At 42.7% G+C, this 14367-nt stretch overlaps 1 protein-coding gene across 7 annotated transcripts in view; it reads left to right on the top strand.

Annotated features, from left to right (window-relative positions):
- The window catches only part of sona (sol narae), a 499516-nt gene that overhangs the window by 103281 nt on the left and 381868 nt on the right, over positions 1-14367 (top strand). For all 7 annotated transcript variants that reach the window (XM_065223397.1, XM_065223398.1, XM_065223399.1 and 4 more), the window contains one exon: positions 403-489. In XM_065223397.1, the coding sequence (XP_065079469.1) occupies positions 418-489 (72 nt within the window). In that variant the 5' untranslated portion in view covers positions 403-417. The remainder of the gene's footprint in view (positions 1-402; positions 490-14367) is intronic.

Consider the following 14367-nt stretch of genomic DNA (forward strand, 5'->3'; position numbering starts at 1 on the left):
TGATTGCCAGCAGTTTCCCGAAGTTAGGGCAGTTTGAGACATTGCCATCAAAGACTTCAAATTCCAGCAGAAAGCATCCCTAAATTATTTTTTGCACCCAGTTAGCGTCGAATGAAATTTCTATTTCACGCCTTTTGTTTTTAGAGAATTAGCGCTGGATGGTTAAAAATATCGCCCTAAAGACTTACAAGTACATTGAAATGAAGAAGACCTATCACAAGTGTTAATTCTAAATGCCGCGAAATTCCTTGAAAAAGCAACTGAAACTGGATAAAGATTTATGACCGTTCGGTATGAGCTTATGTCTGAAGATCCCTGTTTTGATAAACAATTTGTAACCATTTCAGCACAAAAATATAAGATCAATATTAACCTAGTTCTATGTTTTCTCCCCCTTTCCAGACCCACCCCGCCAAGATGACGCGACTTGGCCTGTATATCGCGGCGTCATGGACGTTATTCTGCACCTACAGCGTTGCCATGCCAGACGTAAGTACCCCGTGTAGAACAAACAGTCCGTATATTCTCAACGAGACTAATCCGTTCTGTATATATCGTACACTATAATAACTATGATCAGTGTTCAAGCTTCTAATTAAAATACCTTATCCAGCGAGACCTATCAGCGACCGGGGCAATCAGTCGGAGAGAACGATCGAACGAAAGTGTGTAGGTCCTACTTGGCAACGCAGTCGATATCACTCCATTCATGCATAATGTAGTAATTACCGATCGCCGTGAGAATTTTCCCCACCGACCTAACCTCGTGGTTCGCTCTATTACCTACTTATGATGGGAGATATGCAATTCACACAGTGAGAAGAGAAAAAAAAACTCGATCACAAGTACAAACCGGCAGCAACAGGGGGCTGTTGGGAGATTAGTTTGCCCATGCATATCATTATTGGAAAATCTAGCAGCGAGCAGCAGCGGCCGCGAATGTGGGGCGAGCGCTGAAATAAATCGAAGCAAATTGCACAAAGCTAAGAACAAAAACAACATAACTCTTACTCGGTGCTGCGCGGTGGGTGAGTGTGTGTGTGTGTGGGTGTGTGTGTATATGCAAGGCAGCCCTTTTTATCAGATTGCATAATCTTGCTGGTTTTCGAGTGGTGGTGCAAGAACTGCGTCGCACCGGGCCTAGCTGCAACTTAGTCGGAGCAAAAGCGTTCATTCATTTAACCCAATTGAATGGGAGTGCATTGTTTGTTGTCTGTTGTACCTAGCAAGTCAAGACTCGGAGGGAACTCTAATAATTTGTACACTTGGATTGTTGCAATATGTGCACTCTCGCAAAGTCCAACGATGTGAGCATAGCATTAAAAACAGCCGACGAGTCGACACACGTGGAAGTTTGTGTAAATGGTCGTGTCGGTGCTTATACTTGCATGCAACATTATTGTATTCAGTGTGATTTGGGCTTGTGAACATGGGCTTCTAAACACTGCCATAGGGAGAGGGGCCGGGTGGTAAATTATTGCACGGAATGGATCAATCAATTTAGCAAAATTGATATCTAGAGCGAGTAAAATTGCCGTACTTAGTGGAACGTGCTTCCTGGGCGGCGGTGGCAATAGTCGGAAGCATCGGGGGTGTTAAGGTGAGGTAATAATCGTTTTCGAAGCGGGTGGTTGAAGGAAATGGTTTCCTAATTGGAATTTGAAGAATGCGTGCGCTGAAAGTTGCAACATTTGCGCAAAATGTCCCGAGTCGCTGTTGAGATCTTTCAATTCTCCTATTGCAAATCTAGGAAGTGACTTTGTAGAGCCCTTGATCGGCTTAAGAGAGGTGGTAGAATAACATGTTTTTTAAACAATGATTTCAATATCATGGGGGTCTAACATTACTTTCTAGGTTAATTTCATTTCTTTTTTCGTTTAGTTCCTTTATAATTCTTGTCCACTCGACGATTTTCCCATCTGTCCTTTGGTCGATTTTGACCTGTTGTCATTTTAAATCGTGTTCGTCCTTTTATTTATTTATTTATTTATTTATTTATTTATTTATTTTCATTCATCTGACAGTAGTTGTCTTAATGAATAAAACTTAGATAATACACAAAAAAGCAACAGATAAACAGATTACAAAAATAAAAAAAAATCACAATCTTCTCAATCAAAATTAGTTCGATGTTTCCCCGAATTCAAATGCTTCTTCCACAGCGGAGAATGCCCAAATCATCGCAGACATTGGCTCATGCAGGGTGTCTACTACCTGAAAAAAACCTGGAGAACCGGGAATTTACAGGGAATTTTATTTTTTCTGGAAAAACCTGGAAATTCCACTCAGGGAATTTTCCAATTATCACTTCATTCGTAATTCAAAAGAAGTTTTTCGTTCAGTTTCTCGAAACGTTTCTTAAAGACACTGAACTTGACAAGCATCTGACAGCTAAGACAACATGTATGAACGAGACAAGTTCATTCAGAGAGTCTTGTCACGCTAGCTCTTGGCTGATTTGTATGTGGAGGATCAAAATCGTCGTAAAAAGGAAACAGCCGAAAAAGAGAGACTGGCAACCGTCAAAAGGAAGCATACGAAGCATATGTATTGTATAAGAATAAGCATGCTAGACAGCAGGTCTGAGAGCCTACATAGATTTTTTTGAGCTTCAGAGATGGTCGGAGATCTACTGAGAAATTTGTTGAGCTTCAGTGTAGCTCGTAGATCTTGAGAACAGAACTACAATCAAATTAAAAGTTATTAATAGAAATTCATAAAAAACAAAATCACAAGAGAGGTCGTAGATCTTCAGATAAATGTTCAAAGAATATTTCAAAACTTCAAGCAAGCAAAAATAATTTCAAATCAATTTGTAAAACTATAAGCGAAATTTTGCAAATCTTCAGGGAAATTCGCATAACTTCAGACAAGTTCAAGAATCTACAGTGAAATATAAAGTATTTCACAGCAGTTTGGAGATCCTCGAAACATTATTCAACATCAGAGAAGTTCGTAGCTCTTCAGAACAAAGCTACAGAACTTTGAAAAAAGAAAAATATTACAGGACTTCTGAAAAAATCACAAGAATCTCAGAAATCTTAATGGATCTTCAGTAAAAATTGCAGAACTTCAGGGAAGTTCGGGGATTTAAAAAAAAATATTTACACGATTTCAGGAAAATTTGTAGATCTTGAGAGAGACATTTAAAACTTCAAAGAAGCTCAAATATTTTCAGATAAATTTTGACAACTTTAGGTAATCTTAAAGGAAATTTTCAAATCTTCAGGGTAACCCGAGAGGAATTTACAAAACGTCAGAGAAGTTTGCAGATCTACTGAGAAATTTATTGAGCCTCAAGTTTTTTGACGTAGGACTACGTCTTTGATTTCTATATGGGGGTACACTTTGTGAAAACCGAAAATGGAACATGTAACAAATTAAGAAAGATTTTGAACGTTAATAACTCAACTGCTCATGGTCCAATTTCAATAATTTCATCACCAATCGATCATAAATATGGCTACGCATCGTTAACAATGCTTCCGAATGTTGATTTTCAACAAGAAACTATTGAAAAACTGGTAAATGTCCAGTATTGTCCAAAAGCGTCGAATTAACTAACAAATCCACCAATTACCTACATGCATATGCTGCTTCCCCAGCACAGTCGTCAGAGAGTAGTAAGTAGACGAAACAAGTCGAAGTGGTATTCGCCTCCGATTCTCGGGCGCGTGCGAATATGGAGGATGGAATTGCGTAATATTTTGCACACTCATCGCCATATTCAGAACCAAACGCAAATTCTTCAAGATAACCACCATCCGTCGTCTGGCTCGCCGTGGCGGTGTCTGATGTATCTCCGGTCTGATTTACGAGGTGTACTGAAGGTGTTCCTGAAAAGTGAGATCCGTGATGCTGTCACCTACACTAAACACGCCAAGCGTAAGCGGCCATGGATGTCATCTACGTTTTTGAAGTGACAGAGACGCACTCTGTTTGGTTTCGAAGGTTAAATCTCGATGAACATTTCAAATGGTCCTATCTGCTTTGATCGATTCTCTTCATGGACTTTCTCTTTCGTTAATAACTAAGCTGTAAAACCTTTCCCTGTTGTATTTGACGTTTTGTACGCTAGATAAGAACCTCCTTTATCAAACTGTGGTAGAATTAGCGCGAAATCTGTTTGCATAGCAGTGGTTATGAAAAGAGAAAGTCGATGAAGAGAATCGATCAAAGCAGATGACTATTTGAAATGTTCATCGAGAAATCATCTTTGGCAACAAAACGGCTCTTTGCAGGGCCACCAAGCTTATTACACTAAAGAGTAGGAATAGAATTCATCTGCCTGTTTGTCCATACGATCGCACAAAATGCTCATGTAATCAAACTGGAAGCAGGGGTACAAATTATTTTGATCAATCTTGATCAACTTTGAATCGCCACGGCTGGATATTTTCGATGGAAGAAGCAACAATCTAGCATCTAATTCGACGAAAACGGCAGGAAACATTAACTCAAATTTTGTGTAACCGAGTTATTTACGAAAGAGAGTGTCGATGAAGAGAATTGATCAATGTAGATAGGACCTATTGAAAAGTGACGCGAGATTTGTTTTCCGTACTGAGCTGCAATGCTACCGATGCCAGGGTGGCAGCTCCCAGAGATGTTAATTCCGCTAACCACCGGCGCCAATATCTATCACGGCGAATGAGAACAACCCAAATTTGAGTTTAGTTATCTCAGAAATAAGGAATAAAGTGCAGGAACTCAGCGATGTGTAAATTTGCCTCATGTTTTCCCAGGTTTTTCCAGGATTTACCAGGGAAAAATTCCCGAATTTGAGAAAAGTAAAGATTTTATTCACTCAGTCTATTGGTACTACTCCGAGACTGAATAAAATTTTCGTCAATTTCCTCATTTTCTGGCAGATTTTTTTAGGTTTTCCACTGGAAACCATGAGACAAATTTACTCATCGCTGAGTTTCTACACTTTTGGGGATTATGAGTTAACTAAACTCAAATTTGATTCGTTCTCATTCGCCGTGTACGCTTAAAGAAAATAGCCAGTGTCGCTACTTGATAGCAAACTACTCATAATGGGAGGAGTCTTTGTAGCTTTTATACCACTTGGTTGCACATCATTCTGCTTTAACCTGAAAAGATATAAAGCAGCGCTGCTGTCTGGTATCAGCTCCAAGCTATCATCTCCTTCGTCGCTAATTATGGACCGTGAACCCATAAAGATCGCCAACTGGAACGCTCGCTCCGTAGGGGCGAAAAACATTGAGCTTGCAGACTTCCTCCGCAAGCACGACATCGACGTGGGCCTTCTCACCGAGACTCACCTCAAGACCGGTGACAGCTTCTGGCTGCCCGACCACAGCATTGTCCGGCTTGATCGCACCAGCTCCAGGGGGGGCGGTGTCGCGGTCATCATCAAGAAAGGCATCAAGTACTGCACCCTACCCCACTACCGCACTTCCATCATCGAGGCCGTTGGCGTAGAGGTGGAAACATCGACCGGAAACGTCCGGTTCATCGCCGCCTACTGCCCCCGGCAATGTACCGTTAGCAATGGTACAGCACAGCAGTTCAAGAACGACCTTGCCATCATAACCCACACCAATGCCCGCTTTGTAATCGGAGGGGACCTGAACGCCCGGCACGAGGCCTGGCGGAACTACCAGCAGAACCAGAACGGCCGCCTGCTATTCGACCATTCCCAGCATGGTCTCTATTCCGTCTGGTTTCCGGACGAACCAACCTTCACATCACCGACGGGCAACCCATCGACGCTGGACCTGTTCTTGGCAAACACCAGATTAGCCAAGCCGGTTGCCGTCAACGACCTGAGTTCGGACCACCAACCGGTGCTGACCGAGCTGGGCTACAACGTGGCCCCTGCACCGTGCCAGCGGAAGGACTACCATCGAGTCAACTGGGTCCAGTTTCGACGCGTGGTCGACCGCCACATCGACGACAACCCACCGCTCGACACAGTGGATGACATCGACCGGGCCCTGGAGGGTCTCCATCAAGCCATATCCGTGGCTGACGAAGAGTGCGTTCGACGAGTTCCTGTGAGGGGTAAGTTTCAAGCAATTGATTCCCACACCAAACTCTTGATTCGGCTCAGAAATGTTCGTAGACGCCAGTTTCAGCGGACTGGGGATCTGCAGCGTAAATACGAAATGGTCGATCTGAATCGGCAGATCGCTTCCAGAATGGTCTCAATCCGGAACGAGAGTTTCGGGCGGCTCGTTCAGAACCTGGACGACCGTTCCAGACCATTCTGGAAGGTTGCCAAGGTGCTGAAGTCTCACCCCAAGCCCATTCCACCACTTAGAGTCAATGACGAACGGCTTATCACCAACGAAGAGAAGGCCAATGCAATTGGGGAGCACATTGCCCAGTCGCATTTGCTTGGCTCTACAATCCCAAGTCCACTCGAGAACCAGGTTGTGCAGTGCGTCCAGACGTTAGATGCCTCCCCTTGTGCCGTCCCTCCAGAAGAACGGATTACAGAGGAACAAATTTGCTCAGCGCTGAAACACAGTACGAACATGAAGGCTCCCGGGTTTGACGGAATATTCAACCTAGAGTTGAAAAATCTCAGCGCGAGGGTGCACTCGCTGCTGGCTGCCATCCTCAACAGATGCTTGGAGCTGCACTACTTTCCAAGCATCTGGAAGGTGGCAAAAATCATCCCGATCCGCAAACCTGGGAAAGACCCTTCACTACCGTCAAGCTACAGACCGATTAGCCTGCTCTCAGCGCTGAGCAAGCTGTTCGAAAAATTGATCCTCAGCCGACTAAACAAGTTTGTGGAGGAACATGACATTCTTCTTCCGGAACAGTTCGGGTTCCGTAAGGGGCATTCCACCAATCATCAGCTAGTGCGGGTGATGAATAACATCCGGAGTAACAAAGCTGTATCCAAGTCCACAGCCATGGTCTTGTTAGACGTCGAAAAGGCGTTTGACAATGTCTGGCACGACGGACTTATATACAAGCTTTGTAACTCCAACTTTCCACCATACCTTGTGAAAATCACCCGTAACTATCTCCAGCAAAGGTCGTTCAGGGTGTCGTTGAATAGTTCCCTTTCGGGACAATTTCCGATCCCAGCAGGTGTTCCGCAAGGGAGTCTGCTGGGACCACTGCTTTACAGCATCTACACGTCGGACATCCCTCCTCTAGGAGACGGTTGCGTGTTCTTTCTGTTTGCAGATGACACCGCGATAGCCGTCAAGGGTAGGATGCCTCGTGAAATTACGAACAAGCTCCAACAATGCCTTGACACCTTTACTGATTATGCCACCACGTGGAAAATCAAAATCAACGCCTCGAAAACCCAAGCGATCATGTTCCTTCACAGACAATGATTAAAACTTAAACCGTCTCCCTCCTGTACCGTAATAATGGATGGTACAAGGGTCGAGTGGTCCACTGATGTTACTTATCTCGGGATGTTGTTCGATGAGAAGCTCCTGTTCCGCTCGCACATAGAGAAAACCCTAGTTAAGTGCTCCGCCTTGGTTAGGTGTTTGTATCCGCTCATTTGCCGCAGATCCCGCCTCTCAAGGCAAAACAAACTGGCTGTCTACAAACAGATCATAGCCCCCGCGATCTTCTATGCCACCCCGGTGTGGGAATCGTGCGCTCAGACCCACAGGAACAAAATCCAGGTTGCACAGAATAGAGTGTTGAGGATGATCCTAGATCGTCCATTCGACACAAGAATAGCAGACCTCCATCAAGAGGCAGAAATTCCCAAAGTAGATTCCAAAATTGATGATATGACAACTAAATTTATTCAAAAATGCAATCTTTCTGAACATGCTTTAATAAGCAATTTGTACATAGTAGGTTAAGTGTATATAGTAGAGTAGGTTAGTTTTAAGCTGTAAATAGTAGTATTAAGTAGTTTCTCTTCAAATTCTAAAAACAAAACAAACCAATCCCACCAAGGTGGTCGACCGTGTACTAAGTCTAGGACTAATTCTGTAAAACAAATTTTGAATTTTGCCCATACCTAAAGATGAAGAAAGCAATTAAATCACTTAGTAAAAATTTATATGGTAATCGTCCAAGTTAAACTAAAATAAAGATCATTTAAACTAACTAACTAACATGGTCAGCTCATTTGTGCTTCGGACGGCGTGGTCAGCAATAGCAGCAGTAGGAAGGTGGTGAATAGTCCACTCTGCTATAACCCACAAGCAACAATTGACTGGTCGTGGCAAAGGAGGTGCCAATAATCATCGCAAATTCTTCGAGATAACGGCCATCCGTCGTCTGGCTCGCCGTGGCGGTGTCTGGCGTATCTCCGGTCTGATCTACGAGGTGTGCTGAACGTGTTCCTTGAAAATGAGGTCCGTGATGCTGTCACCTACACTAAACACGCCAAGCGTAAGTGGCCATGGATGTCCTCTTTAATAAAACGGCCCTTTTCAGGGCCATCAAGCTTACATCAGTAAAGAGTTGGAATAGAATTTATCTGTGCTTGTTTGTCCATATTCAGAACCACAAGCCCCCAACGACCACACAAACTTGGAAGCAGAGGTGCAAGTGATTTTAATTGATTCTCGTTATCAACTTTCTCTTTGAAAAAGATTTGAAATTTAGTACGCCTACAATTCAAAAACGGAAAGAGTTGAGATAATAGATATTTGATCAATTAAAAGAACTTAATGCTCTTCATATTTATTCCGTCCACTAGTGGTCCTACGTCAAGCTTCCGTTCGTGCCCTTAGGCACACACCCTTCTACTTTTTTTGTAGATCTTGGGAATAGAGCTACGGAGCTTAAGACAACTTTACAGAACTTTAAAGATATTTGCAGGAATTTGACAGAAAGTTTCACAGTTTTACACAAACGTGAGATCTTCAGAAAAATTCGTTAAATGTCAATTCAAAAAACAAATCGCAGCGAAGTACAAAAGTACAATATTTTGCAGAACTCCATGGAAGTGGGAAATAGATAGATCTAAAGAACTTCAGAGAAGTCCGTAGACCTTAAGAGAAGTCTGTAGCCCGTCAGACAGTTCGTACGTTTTAAAAAAAATTTGCAAAACTTCAGCAACACTCACAGATCTTCGGGAAAGTTCGCCGATCTCTAGATCAAGAATCCACAAAGAAATTTAAAGACCTTTAGAAAAGTTCGGAGATCTACTGTGAAATTTATCGTACTTCAGGGCAGTTCGTAGATTTTTAGAGCAGAAATACAGTACTTCAGAAAACTTTACAGAATTTGAAATAAATTTTAGGAACATCAGAAAAGTTCAGAGGGTAGATCGTGAATCTACTCAAAAATTAGCAGATGTTTAAATAAATTTTCAGCATTTTACTGCGGTTCTTGGATGTTGAAAGACATTTACAGAACTTCAGGTAAGTTCGCTGATCTTTAGAGATATTTGCACAGCTTCAGAAAAATTAGGAAAACTTCAGAATACTTCCTTAAGCTTCCGGAAAGCTCAAAAATTTCTAGATAATCTTTTAATTCTTAAGAAAATTGTATAGATGTTCAGAGATATTTTCAGATATTCATTGAATCATGAAAATCTGCAGAGAAAATTACAGAACTTTCGAGAAGTTTGTAGATTATTAGAAATTTTGTGAACATCAGAGATAATTGTTGATCTTCAAGGATCTTAAATCTTCAGGGTTTTAGGAACTTTGTAGATTTTTAGGAAAATTTGCAGAACTTCTGAAGAACACACAGAACTTCAAAGAAATCTGTAGAACTTCCGAGACATTTGCAGATTGTCAGGAAAAAATGTTGATCTTTAAAGAAATTTTACCGGTGAACAGAAACAAAACTTCAGGGACGTCAGAAGGTTTGAAGACCTTGCAGAATTGAGTTGTTAACAGAAATTTTCAGAACTCAAGGAATCATGTATATCTAGTAAGAACTTTTCCCACTAGCTTGTCTAAAGTTGGTATCGACATCCTGGCGAAGTTTTGAAATCCATTTTTATCTTCATATCGCAGCTCTTGATGGACAAGATGAGCCAGATCCCTGCCGGTGTTCCTCCTGAGTAACCACTTCCTACTCCACAAAGTTCACCTTCTCTTTCTTATTTTATTTAAAATAGTAAAAGCAAATACGTCTGCCGAAACTAGAGCAATTTTCCGGTATGGAAGTATTTACTTTTGATTCCTGATACAGTTTTGTTTTGAAATCTAAATTGACAGTTCTTTCGAGATGTGCAAGCAGTGTGAACACCAGCAAACAGGGGGGTTCGATAAAGTGTGTCGAAAGTAAATTCGAGCAGATTTTTCATTATTGCGGCGGTCAAAATAAGACCAAGAAATCAGGTAGTCTAAACGGACCTTAAGAGATTTTAGCCATGTGAAACCATGATTTATTCTGTATTGTAATATTGATTGACGTAATGCATGCTACTGTATGAATAACTAGCAAAAACCAAATACAATATTACACCCATGGATATTTTTTTTTTCGCAAATTATGTGTAGGATAAATGCAGCAATAGTGGGGTACTTTAGTGCAATGTGTTCCTATGGTGGTTCCTAACGTACCTCCATTGGTGCATTTACTAAACATAAATTGTACAAATTAATATTAAACAACCTATGTGCATCTGTTCTGCTGTAATTTTCAATAACTTTTTTTGCTGTGCCGACTTATAAGTACCAACGCCCAAGTTTGAACAATCGAAAATAACATAAATCAATAAGTACATAAAAGGCAGTGATGGAAAAGTTCATCAAAGTTCCCTATGACTCGCGAACTTTTCCCTTGGTGAACTTCGTGAAATATCGCGAACTTTTCCAACACTGATAAAAGGGATTCCAGATGGATAAATAGATAAAATAATAATATGTATAATTTGTATGCACCTGGAATTTTTTTCATCCGACCTGGAAAAACCTGGAAAACTCAAGGAATTTGATTCCTTGGATTGAGTAGACACCCTGTCATGGTGTCCATATGCAGTCCGATGGAATATTGATTATAGAAAGGATGATTGCCGCAGCATCCTTTGAGTAACACGGAAGTTTAATTGTGAAAGCAGTTGAGGGCAGTCCACATTGCATTTTTCTTCTGTGTTCCAATGTGTCCAGGTCCAATAGCATGCATCGGTCTGCATAAGGTGGTAAATTCATTGGATTGCGCCACGGCAGGCTGCGCAAAGTCAACCTTAAAAATCATTCCTGAACACGTTCTATTCGGAGATTCCACACTAGCTCATATGTAGACCAAACCACTACCGGATCTACACCAATTGAGAGTGTTTCGTTTTGATCACCGACAACGGTGACGGAAGATTTTTTTTTTGACTTTTCGGCAGTCTCTTGTGATATCCGGAGTTGACCCATGAGGCCTCTGGAATTGATCCAAGGAAGATATGGATTTAACCCCATGGTCACAACAATTGACTCATTACAATTTTAAACTTTACTAAGTCCGATGATTCATAATGACCCTAGACTTAGTCTGAAAGCTCATAGAACTCAATCAAAAGCTGACCGATATCATCTCTAGATTTCTCACATAACAAAATGTATTTAAGCCGCAAGGACTTCCAAAACAAACTCAAGATATATTCTGATGCCGGTCAAACAGAAAAGCCAAATATAAGCTATTTCGGTCTCAAACTACCCTTCAACTGACTGTGACCAGACTGCCTATTTGTTGATTGCTCCTAATAGATCATTCGCCTAGACCTACCTTAGAAATCACGCTAAAGGACATAGGCTCATTACCATCTTGATCATTAAGCGACACAGCTGATTAGCATCCCAACGATCGCATAATCTCCCACTTGACGGATGGCATAATAATCCGTCTCAATTACCACCCATTTCCTCTCTAATCTGCCTAGATGCTATCAGGAAGCTACCTGCTAAAATACAACTCCGCTCATCACCACCTGATAAGCCTTAGTTCTCCCTCCGTTTCCACCTTCTCCGTGCCTATTTTCTCTCTTGTTTACATAATTCCCCCCGGTCCCGCCACCGGAGATAATTAAACAGAATTCCCAACACCGAGAGAAAGAGCGCGCAACCCCACTGGAAAGCACCACCCAATCAACGTGCTAATCAAAACGAACCTTTCAGCAACCGCAGCCAACGGCGCCCCATTAGGCTTATCGCAGACTGAAGTGCCTGCCTCAAGGTCTACTTACACCGACTGATCGCTGCGCCGCACGAAGATCAAGGTGCAGCTCATTTGCATCGATAAAGAAGAGCGAGCGAATGTGTTCTTCGGGTACAATTAGCAGATACTAAACGCAGCACATTGGTAATACAAAAAAAAGTAAAGATGGTGGGAGGGGGTAATTACTAACACTTGGAGATGGTTTTGCGTTCAGTCAGTAGTTTCTCACCGATCCGAGCAGGAGATTTGTCCGACGTGGAATGGGACGGGGAGGAAGCAAAAGCCTTACACCTGTCTCGACAAGCGACGGCACTGGTGGCAGCAGTAGCGGCGTCGGCTTTTCTTTCCGGTATGAACGTACCGGTAGAAGTGGACGGAGGCAGGCAAATTTCGTGTTTTGTTTTTACCGCGTGCACTGTTGTTGTGGTGGTTGCTTCGCGAGCGCGATGGATGATGTTGCATTATTTTTGCGTGAGGTTACGTTTAGTTCCGCACTAATGGAGGTTGTGGAGTACGATCCATGAAGTGGTGGATGGGGGGAGGGGGTTGAAAAAAAAAACATATGTGAGGCATGTTTGGAATTTCTTGAGCTGAACTCTCTTCATGGTTTGTCCGTGGTATGGGGCTACATGGCTGGTAGACGCTGGACGATGGAGTTTTATTTTTAAATTTAAGGTCACCACGTGAAATCGAGTTGATTGATCTAGGTAATTAAGGGGATACGAGGTTTGAGCAGAGAAAAAGGGTTACGGTTCGAAGATTAGACGGCGACCTTCCGGGTGACGTTGGATGTTTCGACCAGCCATGGTTTCATTGGACATTAATCGATAGGTTTTTTGAAGAGTTAAAAGGCATTCGTAATCCCTTAGCAGCGGCTTTGATTATGTATACGGTTGTGTCATCTACACCATATCGTCAACAAAGACGTAGTATAGGTAAGCGTGATTGCTACTCACCCCAAAGGGCCTAGGCCAGTCGGCGCTGCTGATATTTTCTGAGGCATACAATCTCTGATCACGCCTTGGTTCGGAAGTAAAGCCGTTGGTCCCTGGTCCATGAGATGATGGGTCGATAGGTAGGGTCCAGGTGTGGGAGCTGTCTCCCTGGCGTCGGTAGCATTGGTACTCAGTACAGAAAATAAGATCCACGGAAAAAAAAATCAAGGAAAAAATTGAAATAGTATCAATAAGGGACTGTCCCACTGTCTGACCCCCGAGATCTTGGCGAAGCAAGCGGTTGGCCGTTTCAAGAACCCCTTGCTTCCCACGGTTGAGATACTGGAAGTCCAGAAGCTGAACTCAGTATCTTTCAGCGAGGGTAAAAAGAGCTTTACCCCCACAGACTCGTTTCGGGTGACCTTTTCTGGTTCAGCCCTTCCTCACTACATCGAGTTGGGAAAACTTCGGCTACCTGTGCGTTTGTTTGTTCCTCGGGTCATGAACTGCCAAAACTGCAAACAGTTGGGACATACGGCCTCTCACTGTGGCAGCAAGGCACGCTGTTCCAAATGCGGGGAGAAGCCCGAGGATGGCGCCTGCACAGTCACTGCACCAAAATGCGTGTACTGTAAGGGAACTCCTCATGGTCTCTCATCGTGCCCGGCGTACAAACAACGCGGGGAGAAACTAGAACGCTCTCTTAAGGAGCGTTCCACGCAGTCTTTTGCAGCAATGCTAAAAACAGCCACACCATCAACCAACGACAAAAATCCCTTTGCTGTTTTGTCTGATGACGAGTCTGACTCTGACTTGGCTGAGGAGGGAGTTTCTTTCAGTTTTCCGGAAGGTTCTGCACGGAAACGAAAACGCATCCGTTCGCGGAAAGTTGCAGATAAGGAACCCCAAATCAGCTTGCCCAAATCAAGGAGTGATGGAAAAAAGGAAATTTCAACTCCTCCTGGTTTCCGCAGAACTGATTATAACCAGAATTTTCCATCTCTCCCGGGGACATCAAAAACCCCTGATGGCCCATTTTTAAGAACAGAAACCCCTTCTTCATCCGGGTTGTTCTCATTTGATAAAATTGTGGACGATATTCTCAAGTACCTCAATATTTCTGATCCTCTCAAAAGCATTGTTCTGGCAATGCTTCCTTCTGTGAAGACCCTCTTGAAGCAATTGACATTGAAGTGGCCCCTCATTGCAGCAATCATTTCCTTCGATGGATAATTTTCCAAACGAGGTCGGGGATTTGATCACTGTTCTACAGTGGAATTGTCGAAGTCTCATTCCTGAATTAGATTCTTTTAAGTTTTTGGTTCACAATAATGATTGTGATGCATTTGCTGTTTGTGAAACT

This window comes from Ochlerotatus camptorhynchus, unplaced genomic scaffold (assembly GCF_037179485.1).
Source record: "Ochlerotatus camptorhynchus isolate MF236.1 unplaced genomic scaffold, CSIRO-AGI_Acam_v1.1 ptg000192l, whole genome shotgun sequence".
NCBI lineage: Eukaryota > Metazoa > Arthropoda > Insecta > Diptera > Culicidae > Ochlerotatus > Ochlerotatus camptorhynchus.